We start from the raw sequence: 24,294 nt of genomic DNA on the forward strand, positions 1-24,294 counted from the left end.
ACCTTCATCCTAGCTCCTTGAAGCCAGTCTTCTCCTAGCAGACTTCAGATGAAGATGTAGAACTCTCAGCTCTGCCTGCACTATGGCTTCCTGGATGCTGCATTGCCCCTGCCTTGATGATAATGCACTGAACTTTTGAACCTGCAATTACATGCTGTCCTTATAAGAGATGCCTTGGTCATAGCGTTTGTTCACAACAGTAAAAACACTAACTAAGACACTCCCTAAAAAATATTTATGTAAATTTTGAAAGAATTGGCTGTGGATTTTTACCAAGTTAAGATATTTCTGAATGAGTTCTCAGTTTACCCTTGTTAATATTACCTAGAGTAGAGGAAAAAGAAAGAATCTAAAAGTGTGACATTAGTATTTTACATACTTGAAATATATTGTGTTAAACATTATAAGATGTTCTCTAAACTGTTAACACTTTCATTATCTTTAATTCCATAAATTAATTGTGTGTCATCTTTATTTTATAAAAGGTATCTTATATTTTCCCAACACCTCCCAGTCTTATTTCTCACTTTCTTTATTCTTTTCAACATAATATTTGTATTGATATTTTTGTAATTTCACATCATGCACCCCATCACACAATCACACTTACTTCCTTGTCCTTCCATGTCCACCCCACCCTTGTGACTTTCCTTGCCAAAAGAAAGTAAAACATAAGATTAAATTAAAATAAAAATCCAAATTGTGTTGTCTATATAAAAAAAAAAAAAGAAAAAAGAAAAAATGGGATCCCCTTCTCAATCCTCCCTCCCAGTTTGTCAGTTACTTTCCACAGTCAGCCATCACTTGAGCTAAGGTATTCACTATCTTTACAGATGGGGAAAAAATAAAACCAAATCCTTCACCTCTTAAAAAAAAAAAATAAAGCTGTCCTGTCTCAGAAGACAAGCAGAACACTCCCCTCGCCTGCCCTGGAACTTGCCATCCTCCTGCCTCTGCCTCCTGGGCATTGGCCTGTGGACCATGAATACAGTGCAGACCATCAGGAATGTCACCTGGTCACATGCAGATTACTTTAAAAATCAAAAGGTCACTTGAAGTTTAGTTGCTGTCATCTGGTATGCACAGACACATACATAATTATACTGATATGAAGTGTGGAATTGTGTTCTTAAATGTTATTCATAAGGTTCTTTTAGGGTGTGTGTGGGGGTTGGCAGTAACAGCTCTGCTAAAAATACTGACAGAAACTCCTGGCCCAAGATTTTCTAAAGTCTTCCTCAGCTCTGTGTTTCAGAGTTCACACAGCCTCTTTCAGGTAGGGCCTCTGACTACATGTTCCTTTGCACTTTGTGGAAGAGGTCATTGTGCCTCCAGCTCCCTCGAGGGCAGCGTTCAGGTGGCTGGGCTTTCCAGTAAGGGTGGTGCCCATTCTGTCCAATGAAACTTCACCCTGAATCTTTGGGGTGTAGAGCTGTGGGTGATGCTGACTGTTAAGGATGGCAAGATCAAATTCCGAGTCCTTTATTTGCTTTTGAGGTGGAATCTTCCAATGCTCTGCTCTGCTGCTCAGGCCCTGCCTTTGGGCTCCCTGGTGGAATTTAATGTCAGGTACTGAGACCAGTTCACCAGGTGATACCTGACTCTGGGGCATTTCAGCCATGGTGCTTGCTGTGTGTGTTTGGTGGGAGGCCCCGCCAGTGTGCTGTTCTCAGAAGTCAAGGATTTGCCTTTCTGTGGGCTGTATTTCAGGGAGCTGTTGGATAATTTTCACAGAGACATGAAGCAGAGCGAGGAAGAAAGGTGGCCTTTCACATTCGGACTCAGTTTGCTCCAGACCCTATAAAATACTATTTGATTTTAAACATTGCTTGAAGCAGTTCCCATTTTGGTTAATTACGTCAGTGAGTAAATATAACTGTTGTCATCTGGTGTGTGGGCTTGGCTTTAGAAGGATAAAGAGTCTATTGTTACCCATTGTGTACTAAAGTCCCCTTTACTCACCCTTGAGCACCCAACATGTAGAATAGAAAACCTGCTGCCTCCTCACTTGGTAAAATCCAGGCTGCTCTATGATTTCAGTTTCTTTTGCAAAAGCTGTTTCATTTAGTCAGCTCCAATGAGCTGATAGAACGTGTCCCTCGGGCCATGCCAGCGTGGCAAGGCCAGGCATTTGTAACCTTGGCTTTCCTGATATCTGTTGAGACCTGTCTGTAGATGAGGCTGCATAGTGCTTCCTGAAGTTAAGGCCAGGGGTTCCAGGGTCAGGCAGAAGGGATGCAAATCTTCTACTGTAAGCTGAACAATGTCAGGACAGGAACATAACTTCCCAGCTGTGCTGTCAACATCTGTAAGATGGAGATAACCATAGCGTCTGCTCCCTGTGGTCTCAGAAGATTTAAGTGTGATGATGAAAGTAACACACAGTACAGTGCTAGGCTAGGAGGAAAGCCGATTAATGTTACAGCAAGCGCAGTCCCAGGGGTCTCTTTGTGTGGTTGTCGGCCACAGTTTTACACGCTCTATCAATCTCCTGACCTTTTCCTTAGTCACTTATATTTTCTAGAGTCCTTAGGTAAGGTCTACCTGCTCAGCTAGGCTCCTCCCCCTACCCTGCCCACTTACTCTGCCATTTCTTTGAAGTTTTCTCAGGCTTATGAGCTCTTGGTGGTTCTGGACCACCTTAAGTACCCCTCTGCCTTTGGTAACCTGCACCAATCAGGGGTTGAGGCGGGGAGTTGAGTGGCATGGACTGAAAGCTTAGAGATTATCAGGTGACTTGAAAGGGTAGCTTTGGGGTTTGGTGAGGAAGAAGGGTGTTAGCACAGGAATCAAGGAACCTTGCTGTGTTTGAATCTTGAGTGAACACATTTGGGATATATATACATATATATTTGTAGATGCCCTTTCATTATTTTATAATTGATTAAATGAATGACTCAAGGAGACTCTCAAGCCCCTGGGACCGACCCTTTATTTACCATTATTATTTTATTTTTAAAGACAGGGATCTCACTTTGTAGCTCAGGCTGTCCCTTTCAATTCACCTGATGATCTCTAAGCTTTCAGCCCATGCCACTCAACCCCCTGCCTCAAGCCTTGCATGGTGCAGGTTACCAAAGACAGAGGGGGCACTTAAGATGGTCCAGACCCACTGGTCTGTAGACCAGGCTGGCCTTGAACTCACAGAACTCTACCTCCCTCAGCCTCCCAATGCTGGAACTAAAGGCGTGCACTGCCACCGCATGCAGCTTGAACCCGAGCTTCTTGACCCTGCTGACTCTCACCCAGCAGATCAGCTGACTCTCTGAAGATGAGCCTGGGTTATCTTCTATGTGCCCCAACCCATCTATGTGCACCCCAAGAGGAGGTCTACCTCAGTGTTCTATGTCAGGGGTGCCCTTGACTTCTGCCTTCCTCTTTGGACAGTGGGAGATGGGAGAGACAGTCACTTCAGCTTGTCTCCCCTTTCCAGTTGTAGACATTCAGGATTCTTGCACACTGCTGTCGCTTTCCCACAGCCCCATCCACTCTCTCCATCTGTTCTGGCTGAGGGTGGCTCCTGTCTCTGCCGGGCTCCTGACTGACACTGCAGCCTTTAAGAAGAGTCATCTGGCAGATCTGTTTATTTTCAGACTGAGGAAGGCCCTAGCACACAGGGTAAGAAAGAGAGATGTCATCCAGGTGAATGAATGAGGGAAGAGGATCTGGCTTCATTCACCTTCAGTGTTCGAGGAAGGCCCTGCTTTAGGCGTTGTTCTGTTTTGTATTCCAAATAGAGGGTTCTGTATAGAGTCTTAGTCATAATCTGACAAAACAGAAACAAACGGCGGCAGATAACCACCCGTTCTGGCTCTTGTTAGTTTTATGAGTATGGATGATGTATTTGAAATGCCACAAGCCTCGCAGGCCTAGGGTGCAGCTGCCTCTGCTCTACAGACCTCGGATTATGAGGACAGAACACAGCAGGGAAACGGGGAGATCAGGACCATGGGAGATCAGATCCATGGATGTGTGTGTAGGGGTGCATTAAGGGGCTCCAAAGTTTATAGCCTGGGGTACTGGGATAATGGGGAACTCACACCAGAGAGAGGGCAAGAGGAGGAACTAAAGGGTCTATTTTGGTGTGTGGTGTTGCCATGTAGATTTGTGGTGAATTTGAAAGGTTTAGGTCCATGTTCCCAGTGAGGTCTCCTGGCCTGGTTGTGGAGCAGGAAGAATTCAGAGTTCCTTCTCTTAATCTCCTTCCCCTTCTTTTCCTTTTCCTTCCTTTCCCTCCTCCCTTGAGCACAGAGGGGATGGGATGGGCAAAACCTGAGAACCTATTTAATAGCAAGAGAAACCGTTCGGAAGTGAGTTTCAGCAGCATGTAGCGCATCCACCCTATCGTGCGACTGCGTCTCTATCCATTCTCTTCACTTAGAACCACCCGTAAAGAAACCCACAAATAGAGTTCGTTTGTAACCAGGCCTCTTCTCCTTCCAGCCCCTGTGACCCCTGGCCTGTGTTTCTCCTCTGTGGAGTCTCTGTTCTGGATATTTTATATAAATGAACTGTGTTGGGTCATGTGTCTGGCCTCTTTCCTGGACTACCATCTTTTTGAGATTGACCCATGTATCAGGAGTCAGTGCTCCATTCCTCTTTTTGATGTAGTGATTTTCTATTGTATGGATGTGACGCGGCTGTGGGAATCGTACTTCTGCAACACCTTCAACGGCTCCCTGGTGTAAGGGCTGTGACGTTTGGTGCCCCCGGAGCCCTAAGCCGCAGGTGGAACTCCCCAGTCCTCTGTGTAACAGCTCTACTAGGTTACAAGGGAAAGGCCGGGGGGCTCAGGGAAGGGTCAGCCCTTGAAGCCTGGCATGCCTCCACCTCAAGCTTGCCTCTGCATACCTCATCATCTGTTTAGTTTCTGCCCAGAGGGAAGTGGGGAGTGCAAAGCACTGGGCCTGTCTCCAGTCTGCAGCGTCTCTCTCCATGCTTTCTCCTCTGCGGCATGAGTATCTGATCTTGGGCTGTGTAGCCTGAGAGCAGCGCTGTCCTTATCTGTGAATGGAGATTCTTATTTTTTGTTGCTACCACAGCCAACTGGGCATGGGCACACTGAGGACTCCCTGAAGGAGCCTGAGGAATGCTTACCACTCTCCCTATGCGGGTAGAGACTGATGTAGGGGTGCGGGGTTGGGGGAGAAGTCTCAGCTCCTTCTTCAGGAGCACCAGGAGCTGTGGTCCTCACCATCCAGCTGTCAACAGAGAAGTTGTCCCCAGACTCCCTTTTCTGCAGATAACTTTGGTGTGCTGCTTCAGAGCCTGGGAACTCATCTCCTATCCTCTTGCATCAAGCTTGACAGGCTTTACCTTCTGTTTGTGTTGATGGCATTTTTAAAAGTATGTATGAAGTGCCCACCTGGCCAGGTGTCTTACTGGTATCTTTTTATCTGGTTTGTGAAAGAGGCTGGGGGGTTCTGACTGTGCTTTCCGTTGACCTGAGCTGATCCCAGAAGAGGAGCCGTTGGCCTTTCAGGATTCCTGCTGTACAGTTGCAGGTTAAGTGAAAGTCAGCATACCTCACTTTGCTGTGTGAACTAGTGTAACTTGTTATAGTTAACAGGTGGTGAAAAAGCAGGTAGTTGCCTGGTCAGCGGTGTTGCTCTCCCCTGGCAAGGAGTCTGGAGGTACTTGTTGACTTAGTTCAAGGATCAGGGTCTGCTTATCCTCTTCCTGGAGCCATCTCAACCGATAGGTGGTGTTCTTCAACGTGTTGCCAAAGCTGCAGGCATCATGGGCAGACCCCATGAAGTCCTTCCCCTGTGTACCTCACTGTACTATCCCTTGCAGACTCTTGATACCCCTTTGCTAGGCTGAGTCTTAGTGCCTGTGGCTTCTGAGGAAAGGGCTGACATTATTTGGAAGTCAGGTCCAAGGAGGTGAGAACGAGAGGGCAAAGGTGGAGAGGGAGGTTGGCAAAGAGAGGATAACCATGTGCTTTTGAAGTGGCCATTGTTTCACCATGAGCTCCAAAGAGATCCATCTTGCCTTGTTTGAGACACAGGAGCCTCTGAGAGGGTTCAAAGGAGAAATCTGGTCCAATCTGCCTCAGAGCATAGGGAACCCTTACCCTGTTTTTAAAAATTATTATTATTACTAGAGATGGGAAATGACCATACTAATATAATATCTTTTATAATTAATTTTTAAATCTTCACTAATCCCTAGTATTTTTCCCCACTCAGGAGGTGGCAGAGCTGGTGGTTATACAGAGGGACTCTGTAGTCTAAGTATTATAGTTCAAATCCAGGCCCTACCATTCACCTTCTTATTAATGAGTTGTTTGGAAGACTGAGTTTGTGTCTGAGAGCATTTTGGACAGAGCCTAGTAGTCAGCATTCTGAATGAATTGACTTCAACATGCTGAGCACAGGGATGCAGAGCTGCCACTCCTTTTTTATTCCAACAGATGATCCTTGCCTTTTACCTGTACAAGTGACTTAAGGGGACACACGACAAAGATCTCGAGGCACCACACTCTGCTTTTGCATGCACCCTTGTCTGCATGCAGTAGTTTACCTGTCTCTGAGGGCATGGCTGCTGCTGTCCTCTTTCTTGGGATAATGAGGAGGCTGTCTACGCAGCATTGGTGCTTTAGAGGCGTGCTTGGTCCTTGTGGGTGCTTCCTACTGGAATATTTGTGACAGTGCTCTCTGACTGGAGTTACTCTTAGACTTGTTTCATTACCCCACTTTTGGCAAACCGTTAGTGGGCAGGATGCAGGTGTTTGATGGTTTAAGGTGGTCCTTAGATAAATGGATTCCAGGAGGGGCAATAGTGTATTGATACCAAGAAGAGATGTACCAAAGGCCACCAGAAGCCACCATCTTAAAAGTGGAGGTTTTGTAGTTGAACTTGTTTTTTAAGTACTGCACAAAATACGCTTGCTTCCTTGTGCTGGCCATGGACTCTTCTGTTTTCCTCCCTCTCCTTGGATCCATCATAAACTCTGTTGGTTGACATATTGCCTGGCTTGAGAGACAGCAGCAGCTGGAACCCCTCAGATGAGCTGAGAAAGGTTAAGCTCGAGAGATGAGGCAGTGGAAAGTTTTGGGGGGACCTTGGGGACTCTGTTCCTTTTCCTCAGCTAGTTGATTCTTTTCAGTGACACTTACTGTGTGCCTACTGTGTGCACTGTGTTTCTTCTGCTCAAGTGGAGGAGGCAGCAGTGACAGAGTGAGGGTGGTTTAGTTTTCCTGGGTGGTTACCATAGAGACCTCTGAAGAGGTGGCGTTTTGGGCAGGCCCTAGGAAATAAGTAAGTTTTGGGGTGGTGTGATTTTGCAAGCAGGTATAAATGTGTAAAGGTCCTAAGGAAAACCAGCTTCAAGAATATGAGTGTCACCAAGACTTCACAAGCCTGCTGGGTAGTTAAGGGTGGATTTTTATTCTGAGTGTAGTGGGGAATTGTGGGGTATTTTTCCTTCTTTTGATTATTTTCTTTTTCTCAATCACCATATTTTGGAAATTCCAATTACCAAAACCATGTGTTTAAGAAACAATGGGACATGCGACCTTGAATTACACCAGGGTTTGGGGAAATAATGTATGGTATGGATGATAGTGAATACCGCTTGATGGGACTCCCTCTCCCCCAAACGGAAGACTAACATTGCCAACTAAATCTGTAAGGCCTCAAAGTTTGCTCCTTCCCAAAGCTGTACACCAGATAACTAAAAACTGAGTGCCCTCTACTGATAGACTGAAGGAGGTGAATATTGTGTAGTGAGAGATCCTAAACCCATTGACTGCACTCACTTTAGCCATGGCTTTAACAGTAGGCTGGACCTGGACATGGCTGTGGGGCAGAGCTCGTGGCCTGCATCTCCTTTTGAGTCCTTCTGCGTCAGTTCATCTCTCACAGGGGCATGAGGGAGCAGTGGCCTCTGGAGCTGGGAAAACACTGGGTTTATGTAGCCAGCAGCCCCATGGCCTTGGTAATCTTTTGTAGTTGACTTGCGCTTTCACTGTATTTAAAGCTCCAAGACGCCCTATCCATGGCCATCAGCCTTCCATGCCCTCAACACCCAGCCCCAATATTAAGTCCTCAACTGCTCTGTTTCTGATTTGCATTCTCATGGTTGAATGAATCTGCTGACTTCCCTTTTCTTTTCTGTTACAGGTCCTGTGCGCAGGTGCGGGTGAGTACCTTTCCATTCTTGTGTTGTTTGCTACTGCCCCCTAGTGGACACAGAGCTACAATAATGGCAAACATGGAAAAAAAATCACGGGAAAAAATATATCAAAAATCCACTTATGAGCCTGGAGAGATGGTTCAGTGGTTAAGAGCACTAGCTGCTCTTCCAGAGGACCTGAGTTCAATTCCCAGTCGTGGTTCACAACTGTCTGTAACTCAAGTTCCAGAGGATCTAGCATCCTTGTACAGACATGCAGAAAGAACATCAATGCATATAGAAATACAGGAAACCACAAAACCCAAACCCACTTACTTTCCATTTTTTTCCCCTTAGAAATAAAATGAAGATAGAAACTGTAAGTAAAAGGAACATTCAGTTAGTTGTTTAACACAACTATAAAAATAGTACTGTATTCCCAGCTCCTTGGGAGTCTACATCAGGAGATTCTTTTGAGCTAGGGAGTTTGGGGTCAGCCTGGGGGACATAGTTAAACCACCAATTCATAAAAACTTTGGATTTCCTGTGATTTTTTTTTTACCAGGCTACACCCATGTGTGAGATAAATGTTTTGAAACTGTAATACTTTATATTTCTATTTCATGTGGAATTTATTATTTTTCAAGCACTTTCTTGTGTTGCTGTTTTAACTACACTTACAATATGGTGGTGTGGAATTATAGAAATTCTTCAAAAGCAGAGATAGCCTCCTGTACCTTTTGATTTTGAGTGTCAGCCTGGGAATGAGTCTATAGCTCATGGTTGGGTGCTTGCCCAATACATATGAAGTTCTGGCATCCTTAGAACAGTAGATCATATAAAGTTCCCTTTCTCTCGGTCCTCCAGTGCTGTGTGGGGGGCCTGAGTTCCAGGTATAGCTGGGTGCTTTCCCTGGTCTGTAGGAAGACAAGATAAATACAGATGCCTGCCTAATGTTATGGAAATGATGGTTTATATAGCTAAATAGATCCAGCTGAAAGCACCATTCTGGGATCAAGACCTTACTGTTTCTGTAGAAGGATAATAGTAGTTAGTACTTTAAAAAATGTATGTATTTTTTTGTCCCTAAAATTCAGGAACCTTTTTTTTCTTTTCCAGCAAAGCCAAACCAAACCAAACCAAACCAAACCAACAACCCCCCCCAAAAAACCCCAAAACAAACAAACAAACAAACAAAAACAACAATAAAACCCCCCCAAACAACCCAAAGCTTAGGAATCACTGAGATAAAATGATTGGGTTGGTCTCACAGTGTTTTACACAGAGGGTAGAACTTATTGAACCTTTCTAATAAGGCAAATCTTTGTTAATAGCAGTAAATATGCAGAACTTTCACCAACAGCAGGGAGCTCATACAGGCACTGTCTCTCCTGTGAATCAGCCTGGTAGATGAGCTGGTGGGTAGCTGGAGCTCTGCAGAATCTCACCTTTCTAGTGCAGTCCAGCTCAGAGGGTTGAATGCTCCATGGCAGGGAACAAAACTCTGGAGCTATTCCAGAAGGCTTTTTCTGGGAACTAAGGACTTCTGGAGGCATGGGAAGGGCTCTACATTGGTCTGCTGGGTGTCCTTCATGATCACATTCTTTTTCTCCACAGTTCAGGAGCTTCTCTCAGTTCCTGAGAGCTGTGTTATCATAGGGCTGTCTTCAGCTCCTGTGCCTATGCACTAATGTGCTCTTCTTACAAGGATGGCAGTTTTATGGGGAGAGACCTCCCACTCTCATGACCTCATTTGAACTTAACCCCTTGACACACTGTCTTGCAAGTACACACACATTTGGAGGTACTGGTGTTTCATACTTTAATGTATTGATTTTGGGGATGGCACAATTTAGCCTAGAACATATAGGGAGTGGGATTTAGGTGTAGCTCTGAGAATCGATTTCTGGATTAAGGCTGTAGAGTCACCCTGTGACAGGCAGCAGGGTGAGAAATTGAGAAGGTGCTTACGCTACTTTCAGAAGGGTACATCCTGAGTTATGAACCCCAGCTTCAGCTACCCACAGTGCTGATGTAAGGAAGGATTGAGTTCCAGTAATAGTTTGTAACAAAGGGACCTATGGGACATGTCCAAGTATTTTCCCTAGGAGCTGCAAATACACATTCTTCTCCACTGGAGATGGATCACTGTCTGGGATAGACCTATTTTAGGCTACACAATACATCTTACGAGTTTTAAGAATTCAAGGAGCCACTGCAAGTATCTCTCACAGTCAAGTAAAACCTAGAAATCAGTTATTACAAACCCTGGAAACTACACACATTTGGAAACTAGCAACATGCTCTTACATAACCAATAATGCAAGAAAAAAAGAGGAAAGGAATTAAAACATTTGAGAAAAAACGGAAAGACCATATTTCAAAACATACAGGATGTGACAAAAAGCTGTTCTAAGAGGGAGGTTTACATTAATCAGTGGCTTTGTCAGTTCCTCCTTGAAAGATCAGGAACCCAATTCAACAGGACTCTTCAGTGTGATCAAGTGAGATTCATCCCAGGGATTTAAAGATGGTTCAGCATACGCACACGAGCATATGTGATATGTTGCATTGATAGAAAGACGGTCGAAGTCCACAGTATTATTTCAGTAAATGGAGAGGAAACATTTAGTAAAAATGTACGCCCCTATGACTGTTGAAATATAGGAGTCTGTTTCCCCATGTTCCTTGGATTCTCTGTATGAATTAAAAAACAAGCCAGCTCTTAGCATAGCTTTTTGCTATTGAGAATGGTGCCATGGCCATGCACCTCATCCTGCAGGTGAGATGGGTGAGTGGCACCTGCACACTTAGCAGCTGGGACATTGATAACTACCCTCCAGGGTGCTGCTCATCTCACTGCCTCCTCTGATGTAGCTATTATGCATTGTAAATGGTGGCACCCAGTGGTATGTGAATCTGTCAATTTATAGAAGACACTCATGCATGAAAGGGGGGCTCACAAGATTATTTCTAAAGTGTTCAATTTCTCCTTGCTTCTCTTCTTCCCCTTTCTATGAACTGGATGAATTTGCACCTCCTCTAGGTGAGGCACACTATCCAGTTCATGCAGAGAAGGCTGTCAGCAGTGGTTTCTCCAGCACCTCGAGAATAAGAGCTTACCTTGTATTTTACTGTTCCTGAGCATTGCTCCTCAGTCTTAGGCTTGACCAGGTTCCACTCACTTGCTAGTATTACTGTGAATCACCACATGGCTTCCATTGGTTTGCAGTCTTGCATACTTGGTCGTGTACAGGAATATTCAGAGCGTTGAAATGATATTGAATAAAATTTTATGGCCAGGGATGAGTAGGGTTGATCTTAATGTACTGATCTTGTCTATATTGTCGTGATGGCTTAATGACAACCCTTCACAGTTGGTGCAGTACATTAGAATTAAGATTGGGTTTTAAGGGGCTCAAACCGAGTCACTCACCAAGTGGGTAGGATAAATTTTCACAGGCAGTTTTCCCAGACTCATTCTGCATTCCAGATCTCTTTGTATCACCTTAGATCAAAGTTTAAAGTCACAGCCAACATGGCCACCTTCTTTTTGTTTTGTCTTCAGTTTCAAGAACACACATTTATGCAAGGGTGCGTATATGTTTGGATGTATTTTGTTTCAGGGAAGTCAAAGAGGCAAACAAAGAGAAATAAAATTGAGTCCTGAAAAGTTGACATACAAAGTGGGCTTTATTCTTACATTTATTACTTTAATTATTAATTTATTAATTATATATAATCCCTTTCTCTCTCTCTCTCTCTCTCTCTCTCTCTCTCTCTCTCTCTCTCTCTCCCCTTTCTTCATTTAAATAGCGCTGAATCCTGTATTTGACGTTGAAGCTGTTGTCAGCCCAACCAGTGTGGTATTAACATGGAAACACAACGACTCAGTTGCTTCAGAATACATAATAGAGGATAAGATGGAGAACAAGCTGTTTACTGTTAAAAACCAGACATCATATAACATCACAGGCTTAAGCCCAGGCACTTCCTATACATTCTCCATCACCTTGAAAACAGCCAATGAGACCGTGAACAAAACTGTCACAACAGGTAAGGGACAAGGTAAACAGGACTGGTGGCTACAGCAGCAGTTGCCACGGGGAGGTGAGGAGGGAGGCTTGGAGCCCACAGGGCAGGACTATGTGGAAAAGATCGTATCAGACACAGTGAAAGAAAGACATTATCTTGTCCCCATAAAGCCCGAGGGCTGAAGGTGAAAACTATGGAGTTTCTTCTAAGATCCCATAGTCCTGGATATAGTGTTTGACTGTATGTGTGAGACCCTGCTTCAACTCTCAGTGTCGTCAGCAACACACACACACACACACACACACACACACACACACACACACAAAACTGGGGCTAGAGAAGTGGTTCAGTATATCAAGTGCTTGCTGTGCAAGTGTGAGAAGCAGACTTTGGATCCTCAGCACCAACATAGTAAATACTGGGTGCGCGTGGAGGCCTCCCTGTAATCCCAGGTTAACTACAAAACCAACCCACCCACAGTGATCTGATTTAGAAATCTTTGTATCTGAAATATCTGATGTGAGAAGTCAAATCAGTGACCAATGATATCAGAGCTGGAGGCTGCCTTAGAGTCATTTATCCAGCGTCTTTGCAGTCAGCTCTCTGCAGGCTGCAGGCAGGGCCCTTCCCTGTTTGTAGCACCACCGCCTTTGGCTTTATGTGCTCATCTGTATTCTGGTCTCCTCACCGCGCACACCAGCAGGCTATGTCCTTGAGTTAGTCATCCTGCCTCCCCTTGTCTCCCTGTTCGCATAGCACAAAGAAAAGGGGAGATGCTGGGTGCTGCTGTTTATAATTCTAGTACTTACGAAACAGTGGTGGGAAGATTGTTGCAAGTCTGAGCCCAGCCTGGGCCACATAATGAAACCAACTAAACAAGCAATAAAGACACTGCAGAAATGGAAGAGAGTGCATGTTCTTTTAGCTGAAATGGTTTAAGTTATGTTACCATCAGGCAAATAAGATGATAGAAGGGCCTGGGCATGTCTTTTAAAATCTTCTTGGCATTGGAGTATATGGATGTCTCCTGGGTAAGAACGTCTCGGCATTATAAAGTGATATTATTTGCATTAGTTTGAACTGAGACTTCCAGATTTAGAAACAGTCATTTGTTTGATGCTTTATTTTCAGTGACTCAAATAAACGTGGTTAAATGCCACTGTGTAGAAGGGTATTTTAAAGAAGGATTTCAAATTCCTATTGGGATTAATCTTGAACAATGACGCAGAATGTAAGCAGTTTGGGTTTTAAGATTCCTTCCTTCTTGTGTTTTTGGATAGTGTTTGTCCCCTGCCTCTGTGATGTCATGGGGGTGTTTAGATTCTGATATGAATGGCATATATTTAGTGGGTCACTTAGGCAGTGACCTAAGGAATGATGGCTGCAGATGCCTTGCCCACTAATACCCACTGTGTCTTTTTGAAACAGAGCCCTGGCCAGTGTCTGATCTCCGTGTCACCTTCGTGGGTGTGACACAGGCTCATCTCACCTGGAACAATAAAAATGGCACTGCCTCCTACCGGATGTTGATTGAAGAGTTGACCACACATTCATCAGTCAATATTTCAGGTCTGAAGCCGGGGACCTATAATAGGTTGGCTGTCCCAGAATCAAATGAGACACAGAATGATTTCCTGGTTGCAGATGTCTTGGGTGAGTTACAAAATTGTATATCTGGTTTAAAAAAGTACTATGCATGTATTTGTGTAGGGTTTTAGAATTGCTGGAAGACTCTGCCGCAGTGCTGTCTGATCTCATTCCTTAATGAGGAAGAGGGTGCCTATTTTACAAGTGAATATGGGGCTGAGTGTGGTAGGTGGGCTTCAGACTTTTGGATTTGGATTGGAGTTCAGGAAGGTAGATGGGCATTTTCAGTTTTCACTTTTCATCACAGGCGAGAGTTAATCAATGGATGGCCAAATCAGTCACCCCCATTGAGGAGATGGAACCTTAGTAGTCTTCTGTGCTTTCTGTTGAGGAGTCATTTGTAGACTTTGTAGCATTTGCAGTGGATTCCTCCGATAACTGTGAAATGAGGAAAAGGAGAGGCTAAATCCCTATTTTACACCAAGGAAACAAAGATACAAATTGGGTATTAGAATCAGAAACCAGATGTTGAGTGCTAAGATGAAAGATGATTTATAGCCCATGACAGGTAGTGAGGCCTTCAGGAGATAGGCCACCCTCAACTCTTTCTCGTGCTTTCGTCTGTGTCAGGATGCTTCTCAGGGAGACTCCCTCCCCAGCCCCCCACAGTTCAAGGAGAAATAGTCATGACTCTTCCTATCTCATCCCCTGCCCTTTCTGCCACTGTTTGGAGTGTAGTCCTGGGGAAGCACTCCTGAGTGGACTTATATTAGCGAAGATAGAGTTTGGAGCAGTCTGAGGGAGACCATGGTGGGATGGCAGAAGATAACTTCCCAAAGAAAGGAGGATGGTCCAGCAAATCAGAGTTCAAAGAAAACTACAAAACAACTGTGGTGTTTACAGAGTAGTAGTACAAAGTGAAGTATCTGGTTCTTTTCAGGGAACCGGATCTTTCTCAGGAGGTGGCAGAGAACAGATATTTATGGAGTACCAACTGTGGGCTCTGTTGGATGTGTCATCCTATGGGATGGGTGGTGAAAGGTGGGGGATGTGTTCTTGTGGTTAATGTCTTTGCCTCCTGTCTTTGAAGCAGATGCCAATGGTACCAAGAGAAATACCTCTGCCCAGGATCCCTCCCTCACAGAGGTCTTGATCACTGAGCTAAAGCCTGGTACTGAGTACAATGTCACCATTTATTCTCGAGCAGCAGATGACACAGAAGGACAGCCTGGGAACAAAGTGTTTAAAACAAGTAGGTTGGATTTTGTGAAATTGATTCAGCCTGAGTTTTATAAAGTTTTATCTTTTGAAATTCTATATCTGAATTATTTCTTGCTTAGCAGCTAGTTCTGTTATTAAAAGGATCTTCCTGAGAGAGAGTTTCTGTCTTACCTCTGTGGCCATAGTTTATCTTTTTTGAAACTCAGTAAAGCACTGAGTGATGGTGTAGATGCTGGGTGCCACTTGACTTCTGTCCTTGCTATCTGCAGATTAGCCAGCCTGTTTCTGGTTTTGGCCTTCCCTTGAGATCCACATTGAACTTTCTGTCAAGGCCCTTGCTGACATTACATTGCTGCCATTACTGTGGTTCACGCACACCCTCACTCTGTGAGTTCAGTGTTCTGAAGGCTTGTCATTAATGCTGCTGATGGAATAAGATGTATGGTTCCTGCTCTTAGATGAGGGATTGGGATAAACTTGCGGAAATGACTGCATGTGGCCCCTTTGAGCTCAGATGCTGTAGCTTCACAGCTCTCAGGGACTCGGTGTGCACTGGCTTGGTGTGTCTTAGCAGAAAATATTTTGAAATACTATCCTCGGTCAACATTCCTGAGGGAGTGAGGGACAAGGCTGGAGAACAAGCTGGTGTCCAGGAAGTGTTAGGCCACCCTAGATCTATTGATGTCCCGGAGTCAAAGTCCCCAGGTAGATGTTGTGTATCTGCTTGATGACTGCTGTGCTGGGTAAGGGAGCTGATGTCCCTTGGCTCTCATGTGGGTGACTAGCAGTTCCTACCACTAAGAATGTTGGGTACTGCTTGGAAAGGGGGCGGCGCTGATGCGCAGGTGGTACGTGGCTGATGCGCAGGTGGTGCGTGGCTACTGTCGTCCATTCTGCAGCCTGCCGTATGGACACTGTGAGGTGAAGCATTGACTTGTAACGTTCAGTCCCAAGGGAGGATCTGAAGTTACTCTGGAGGATCCAAGTTACATCTTGGATTAATGGAGATGGGGTGGAAAGGGAGTCAGGGAGGACACTTTGTCCTGACCAGAAATACAGATGACAGACTTAGAGTGTGAAGGCAGAGGGCAGGAGAATAGTGGGAGAGGTTATAACAGATTGATGACTCTGTATAAAAAGCTCTTTTATCCAAATATCTATAAAAGATAGCAGAGGACCACAAACCCCCTATCCTGAGGAGATAAAATAAGTGACTGATGGAAAGCCACTTCCAGAACTGGAGTAAAGGAGGAGATAGTTTTTCTGGAGTCCAGTAAAAGCGGAAGACGTGGGATGTCAGACTGATTATTCCCCTTAGGAGCCCTCAGCATCTTCCCATGCCACACGCTGGCACAGAGTGTTCACAGGCCATGTGGAAGGTCCCCAGTGATGTCACATGCAGAGTGCAGCCTCCTGGGACACAGGATAGGCAGAGGAAAGACAGGATGGGCTGGTAGAGTAGATACCTGAAGGATGTCTTGTGTTCTCATATGTTTTTCTGTAAGGTTAGGGTAGCTAACCCTGTCTCATAAGGAAGTGGCTTAGTAGCTTTCCTAAGGTCTCTACCTGGCTGGTAAAGCCCAGCCAGCTTAGAATCCAGTGTGCTCTCTGTTTAGGTGTGAGACCTTCTCATGATGTATATGTTTGTTCTTGGGCTGATCTGTACTTGAGGGCTTTTCTGGCTTACCCCCAACTCCCCAGGGCAGCACATGTAAAAGTCCATGCTATTGCCTGATCTGGAATCCAAGGTCTGTTCACAGACTGAACACAGAACATCTGTGAGGTGCAGTGGCCAGGCTGTCTTCACTGATGCCAGACTTCTGTGAGATCCATGCACATTTCTGGTCATAGGGAGCTGATGGTGAGGGTGACCAACTGATGACAGGCCCTGGTGGCACTTTCCACTGTAACCATTCTGACTTGTCCACTGATTATTTTTCACTCCTCTTGTGTCTTCAAAGACTCCACCCAGGTTTCTGACATCCGAGCTACGAACATCAGCTCCTTGAGCGTGACCCTGACCTGGAAAAGCAACTATAATGGGTCCCATCCTTCATTTGCCTACAAAATACACGTGGCTGGGGGGTCTGACTACATCAACCAAACTGTCAATAGGACTGAGGCCGTCGTCCTTGGGCTCAGCTCGAGCACCTTGTACAACATCACAGTTCATCCTTTCCTGGGTCAGACCGAGGGCATACCAGGTTTCCTCCAAGTGTACACTTGTAAGTTTGCTCCTTGCTATGTGGTCTGCTTTCCTTGTCTGTTGTTATGGTAAACTTTGTGATCAAAGAAAATGGGTGGAAGAAACAGTTTATGTCAGCTCACACTTCCGGGTGTCAGGCAGTCTTATCTCTTAGGGTAGTCGGGATAGGAGCTGAAGCAGAAGCTGGGGAGGAACATGGCTTATTGGCTAGCTTTCTGACTCCTGCTCAGCTAGTTTTCTTAAACAGCCCAGGCCCACCTGCCCAGATATCGTAAGCCTACAGTGGTCTGGGCATGCCCATTTCAATCATCTTTTCTCACAGACATGGCCGTAGGCCAGTCCAGTCTGGTAGTTACAGAGCTGAGGTTTCCTTTCCCCAGGAGAATTTAGGTTGTTATCAAGGTAACAATAAAAGCTAACCAGCACACACCTTTCTTGTGGTCTGCTATGTGCCAAGAATAGATACAAGGCAAGGGAACTCTGTTCTGTCCTTAAGGAGTGCCTAGCACTGCGCATGGTTCCACGGGGGCTCATTTGCCCCTCAGGGTATGAGATCTAACAAGAGCCATCATTGGTTGACCCTAATCACATGCTCAGTGGCTTGTGATATGCTGCTTTTGCACTGTGTCATTGAGTGCTAGGACATCCTTGTGATGTAGTTGGCATTAGTCTTACTTTATGGACATGGAGACCATGTGTGAGGCGATGTGGGCAGACATCTCAGCAGGTAATTGATGGAGATGAGGTTAGACCTTTAGGAGACCGAGTAACATGTTCAAGATAAAGCAGTCAGCCATGGCCAGCATTCTACCCTAGAGCCTGGGAATCCTTACCCCCATCACTGCCTGTGGGTGACTGGCATGATGTGTGCTCTTTTGTGGCCAAGTGATCTTTCTTAGCCAGAAGCACCAGCTTGAGGGGCTTATACTGCAGTTGATGCTCTGGAGAATGTTGGTCAGTGTTTCTGAGGGTTGGCCATCCTGTCCTCTGGAGACAGACTTTACATACTTTGGTTTATGAGATGAGCTTTCACTGTGCGTCTCAGGCTGGTCTCAAATTCGGGATGCCCCTGTCTGAGCTGCTCAAGTGTTGGTGTTGTAGGCAGTGCCGCTGCTGCACCCTGCCCGGGGATGGAGTCTTCACCTAACCTTACTCACTGTCTTCCACAGCCCCTGGTCCAGTTTCTGACTTCCGAGTGACAAATGTCAGCACAAGGGAAATTGGTTTGGCTTGGAGAAGCAATGACTCAGAGTCATTTGAGATTTTCATCAAGCAGGATGGAAGTGAGAAGCATCGAAATGCTTCGACAGGAAACCAGAGCTATATCGTTGAAGGTTTAAAGCCTGGAACCAGTTACCATTTTGAAATATTTCCACGAGGACCAGATGGGACTAAAGGGCCATCCAGGACAGTTAATGGTACAACTGGTAAGCATCTGGACACTCAAGCTCCTTACAGGAAGCCAGTGCAATTAATAGATGTCTTAGGACATTAGATGTTTTAGGAATATTATTTTTCTTTTTATAAAAAAGAATCTTAAGAAAAAATAAATTAAAAAAAAAGAACAATTCATGCCAGTGGTACATATCGACAATATAAAAATAAAGTCAAGCAAAAAAAATCACATGTAAAGTCTTTAATTAGTGCAATACTGTATGTATGGAGGTCAAAGGATAACTCTGGGGACTGGTTCTTTCCTTCCACCCTGGGCTCTGGGAATTGAACTTAGGTCCTCAGACTTGTGTGGAGAGTGCTTTTACTTACTTAGCTACCTTGACAGATCCTCACCCACTTTTGAGATAGATCTCATGTCACTTTTTAACTTACTATGTGACTGACATTGGTCTTGAACTCTGCCTCACAGATGCTGAGGTTAGAGTCACAGGCTACCATAGTCACAGGCTACCATAGCCAGCTCCCTGATACTGTTTTAAGATGTAGATGGACATATATATTTGCTGTTTACAAACCTTGCTGTTTTTGTTCATGTGTGGTTTTATAATCTGCTTTCTCCTCACCTGTTTATTATAAATATTTTACCCTGTCAGCATGAGTCATTTTATTTTTATCTATTTATTTTCTTATTTGATTTTGAAACAAACCTTCACTGTATATCCCTGGCTGGCCTTTGTAGATCTGGTTGGCTTTTCACAGAAATCAGCCTGCTTTTGCTTCCCAAAGTGTTAGATCAGAGGCATGGGCTAACATGTCTGGCAATATTTATTTTATATGATAATTTAAAATCAGCCTTGTATTCGTGTGTAGTTTCCTATGAGTAGTTTCCTTGGAATGGGTGGCAAGAAGGGTTGGAGTAAGGCCCCAGAAATTTACAGTTACTGTCCATTAGCAAACAGCTGTCATCACTGCTGGGACATAGTTGAACGACGTGAAAGGCAGTCTTGATAAAGGGAAGCAAATACCTTCTGATCTAGTTTTCCACTTTGGATATCTATCAGAAAGAATTGAAAGCAGGGTCTCAAATAGCTAGTTTGTACACCAGTGTTCATTCACAGCAGCCCAAAGGTGGAAACTACCCAGTATCCATTGGCACACACATGGACAAAATATGGCTTTATCTGTAGTCTACACAATAGAGGGTTTTTTGTTTTTTGTTTTTTGGTTTTTTTGAGACAGGGTTTCTCTCTGTGTAGCCTTGGCTGTCCTGGAACTCACTCTGTAGACCTGGCTAGCCTCGAACTCAGAAATCCACCTGTCTCTGCCTCCCAAGTCCTGGGATTAAAGGTGTGCACCACCACCACCCAGCCCACAACAGAGTTTTATTCTGCCATATGGAGTGAAATCTTCATTCATGTATAACATAAGTATATCTTGTAAATATACTAAATGAAACAAATCACACGCAGAGTATTTTACAAAGTGGAACAAGTCACACATACAGAAAGAACATTTAATTTATTATTATTTTTAACAACAAGGTCTCACTATGTAGTCCTAGCTGGCCTGGAAGGCATTATATAGAACAGCTTGTCTCAGATTTGCAGAGATCCTCCTGCCTCTGCCTTCCACATGCTGGGGTTAAAGGTGTGTGTCACCATACTCCCAAAGACAAGTGCTTATACTTCCATTTATACAAAGTGCCTAGAATAGGCAGCTTTACAGAGACAGAGAGGAGCTTGTGGGAGGGAATAGAAAATAGTGTTAAATAGTATAGAGTTTATGTTGAAAAATGATGAAAAGTTTGAATATGATAATGGTAATGTTTATACAGTACATCTAGTACTGGCAAAATACACATTGCCAGATGGTTAGTGATAAATAGTATGTTGTGTGTATTTACCATGCTAAAGGGGAAGGGAATACCTATGTTTCTTAGCTGTTCTCATCTGATTGAATTTCTTTCCTGCCTGCGTCCACAGCTATACCTTTTGTTTATATCATTGTCATAATTACACAACTAATTTTATTTTGTTCTTGAAGGTTTTGCTCTGTGTATGTAATGACCCTTCCCATGGTTAGCATGACCTTCTTGCTATTAGAGAAAGGTATCATGTATCTATATCTTGGTTTTTACAGCTTTCCCTTCATTTTCCTTCTTGTTTTTCTCTTCAGTACGCCAGGCAGTTCATATGGAATGCATGTTCTTTTGACTGGATGATGAAAATCAAACTCATATTTATTTAGACAGGGTCATTCTGAGGAGCTCAAGGTGGCCTTGAACTTGAAATCCTCCTGCCTCAGCTTCATAAGTGTTATTGGGATGATAGGTGTGCATCAATCTCAACTTCAAACACACTCTTTGTTGAGATACAATATAGGTATAAAGAGTGTAGCCTTTCTCAGTACATAGCTTCATGAATTGCCGTAGGTCAAATGCATGAGAATCCCAGTTCAGAGTAAGAAATAGAGTATAGGGCTGGCAACAGGGATAGCAGTTAAGAGTGCTGAATGATCTTGCAGAGGACCTGGGTTTGATTTCCTCCCTCTTGCATTCTCACAGCCATCTATAAGTTCAGGGGTTCTTCTTATCTTCATAGGCACCAGGACACTGTTTGGCCTTTGTGAACTCACTGGAGAATTTATTTTTAATCCGTAGCCAGGGCTGGCCCTGACTGCTAGTGCATGATGTCTGACCTCTTTGGAAAGTTGGCTAACAAAGAGTCGGTTCTTTTGACAAACACTTTGAAGCAAAGCTGGAATCTTGATTAGATACTTTTCTTTCTTTTCTCTGACCAGACCGCAGTGCTGTGATTGACATCCACGTGATCAATGTTAGCACCACTGAAATGCAGCTGCAGTGGCAGAATACAGACAATGCTTCTGGATACACTTACCATTTAGTTCTAGACTCTAAAAATGGCTCCATCAGTACCAACAGTTCTCAGAAATGGATCACAGTGGGAGGCCTTACCCCAGGCACCTTATATAATGTCACCATCTTTCCAGAAGTGGACCAGATCCAGGGCGACTCCAACTCCATTACCCAGTACACACGTGAGTCTTGTGGGGGATGAGGCAGGCAGAAGGGGTGCTTCCTGCCTCTCCCGTGGAGGAAATACAGTAACTGATAGGGAGAGGCTGGATTATGCCTCTGGGTTGCAGGTTGATGTGGGAGCTTAGCTAGAAACATCAGCTCCAGCAAAGGCTCTTCTGTAGGGGTTGGTACTCTGGGTAGGAGCTAAGGGAACACAACTGTTGTTGTAAGCAGAAAGTAACATCATAGGAGAATGAAGAGCCTGTGTTCACTCTTCAGAAACATAGACTAGAGAGCTGCTGTCCTGCTGAAGATCCCCTCAGATGAGGATCTCTTCTGTGATAGAGATGATAGAGATGCTTCCGCAGCCTTTAGATGGACGGACGGTGGAAGGGTTAGCTTATCATGTACTTGACCTTCTTTACTAGTCAGATTCCAAAAGGAGGCTGGAAATCACAGTACACTATCTCTCTGTGTGAGATAATATGTTAGAAGATATATGATAAAATTTTAAAAGAAGCGCTCTCTCTGTATGAGAAAATATATTGGAATATATAGGATAAAATTAAATAACAAAAGAAGCCTGGACATTTTAAATTCTTTTCAGACTTAATTTTCTGAATTTTCTTTTGGGAAATCATCTTTTGAAGTGGTACATGTTAATTGTATTAATTCATTCTTGAGAAAAATCAGGCAGCTTTTGGCTATAGTAAATAAAATGGGCCTGTAATTCAAAGGAGCTCATTTTTGTTCATTTGCTTAATTTTAAACCAAGGGCCCAGCAGTGTGTCCCACATTGAAGTAGACACCAACACCACTGTGGCAGTCATTCGGTGGAAGAACGTGGACTCCGCCTCTGCTTCCTATGTCTACTCTGTCCTTATCTTGAAGGCTGGAGATGGCAGCAGGGTAACTGGCAGGGTCACAGACATCCCTTCTGTGACAGTCACTGGGTTAAACCCTGGCGACTCTTACACAGTGAAGATCTTTACACAAGTTGGGAATGATACAGTATCACTGGTACCTGGTCTGAAGCTGTTCTGTATGGGTGAGTAGTCCCGTGTTCTGAGTGGTCCCTGCTCTTCCCACTGTGGCGATCACGTGCAGGAACCTTCCCAGACTGTAGGTTACTGTATCTGCGGTGTGCAGCCACGGACCTGGAGAACTCCAGCCCAGCCCAGCAGCTCACGAATGTTGACGACATTGCCCTTGCTTCACCCAACATGTGTTTATAGAGCACGTGCTTTGTCAGAGAGGTCCCTGCATTTCTAGAACTTTTAGCCTGCTGAACAATACAGATAAGAGATAAAAGTAAGCAAGAAGATAGGTGGTGATTGTAGCTAAGAGGACAGATAAGGAAAAAGAAAGCCAGGGAAGGGGCAAATGGTATTCTTATCTAAGGTGTCGTGTGAGGATGCCCCATGGAAAGGATAAATTCGAAGGTGACTGAGCATAGATCTGAGGGAGTGAAGAGCCCACCACATGAGCATTGCAGGGTTTTGACCCTGCATTACGGGCAGAGGCTGGAGATAACACTGCTTTGAAGAATTTATAGGAGGCCAGGGTGGTGAGAGTGGATCTGCAGGAGCTAGACTGTGAGAGGCAGGAGGCATTAGAGCTCAATGCTTGGCCTCTTCTGGTCTTTCCCGTGATGTGGTTAACGATCTGTGGTTTTCAGTGACCGTTGCTCAGTTAGACTGCATCCTGCCGGTCTACTTGCTTACCTTGGTACAGTGGTGTTGCGGGGACCTCTGTTGACATTGCAACCTTAAGCAAGAGAAAAACCTCCATGAGCCTGTGCAGCTGGCTGGCTGGCTGGCTGGCTGGGGCAGGAGCTGGGAACTGAACTTTAATTCTCTAGGAGAGCAGCCAGTGCTCTAACTGCTAAGTCTCTAGCCCCTCTTCCCAGAATCTTGCTTGGTAACTGCCGCTCATGTTGCATTTAATCCTCAGACAGACCTGCACTGAGCCCCAGGGCAGTAAGGTGACTGACCCAAGGTCATGTAGTCTGATATCGCTTAATTCAGTGAAGATGAGCATCTTCCTCCATCCATGCTGTCCCCTCATGTCCTGGGTCCCTGCTTCCCTTGAGCCTCACCTTGCCTTGTTCTTTGCTTTGCAGATCCTGCACCTGTGGCCTTCTTCCACTGTGAAGTGGTCCCTAAGGAGCCAGCGTTGGTTCTCAAGTGGGCCTGCCCCCCTGGGATGAACACAGGCTTCGAGCTAGGGGTCAGGAGTGATGCTTGGGACAATATGACACACCTGGAGAACTGCACTTCAGATGACACAGAATGTAGGACAGAAGTCACCTATTTGAATTTTTCTACCTCGTACAACATCAGCATTGCCACCTTGTCATGTGGAAAGATGGCGCTCCCCACCCAGAGCACCTGCACCACTGGCATCACAGGTGGGCCCTGTGACAGGGAGCTGGCTACCCCTGGAGCAGCTGGCCCAGCAGCTTGCAAGCGTAGCCCAGGAGTTCTTTTAGGGTGTTTATATTCCCTTAAAGTATTTTTATGAGCAGACTACTTGCCTCATTCTGCAGCAATTCAGCTTAAAACTGCAGAGCAAGAGTGATGTGTGTTTCATATCTTGAGCAGTTCTGAGGATAACTTGCTTCCCTCTCCTCTCCTCTCCTCTCCTCTCCTCTCCTCTCCTCTCCTCTCCTCTCCTCTCCTCTCCTCTCCTCTC

At 44.8% G+C, this 24,294-nt stretch overlaps 1 protein-coding gene across 1 annotated transcript in view; it reads left to right on the plus strand.

Annotated features, from left to right (window-relative positions):
- The first annotated feature begins 4,523 nt into the window (after positions 1–4,523).
- Positions 4,524–24,294, plus strand: part of Ptprj (protein tyrosine phosphatase receptor type J) — a 51,118-nt gene continuing 31,347 nt past the window's right edge. The window contains exons 1-11 of the mRNA XM_028778570.1: positions 4,524–4,684; positions 7,870–7,942; positions 8,128–8,146; positions 11,936–12,175; positions 13,583–13,807; positions 14,832–14,993; positions 16,924–17,187; positions 18,338–18,595; positions 21,363–21,620; positions 22,376–22,648; positions 23,723–24,010. Of these exons, the coding sequence (XP_028634403.1) occupies positions 4,524–4,684; positions 7,870–7,942; positions 8,128–8,146; positions 11,936–12,175; positions 13,583–13,807; positions 14,832–14,993; positions 16,924–17,187; positions 18,338–18,595; positions 21,363–21,620; positions 22,376–22,648; positions 23,723–24,010 (2,221 nt within the window). The remainder of the gene's footprint in view (positions 4,685–7,869; positions 7,943–8,127; positions 8,147–11,935; positions 12,176–13,582; positions 13,808–14,831; positions 14,994–16,923; positions 17,188–18,337; positions 18,596–21,362; positions 21,621–22,375; positions 22,649–23,722; positions 24,011–24,294) is intronic.

This window comes from Grammomys surdaster, unplaced genomic scaffold (genome assembly GCF_004785775.1).
Source record: "Grammomys surdaster isolate TR1022 unplaced genomic scaffold, NIH_TR_1.0 338, whole genome shotgun sequence".
Classification (NCBI taxonomy): domain Eukaryota; kingdom Metazoa; phylum Chordata; class Mammalia; order Rodentia; family Muridae; genus Grammomys; species Grammomys surdaster.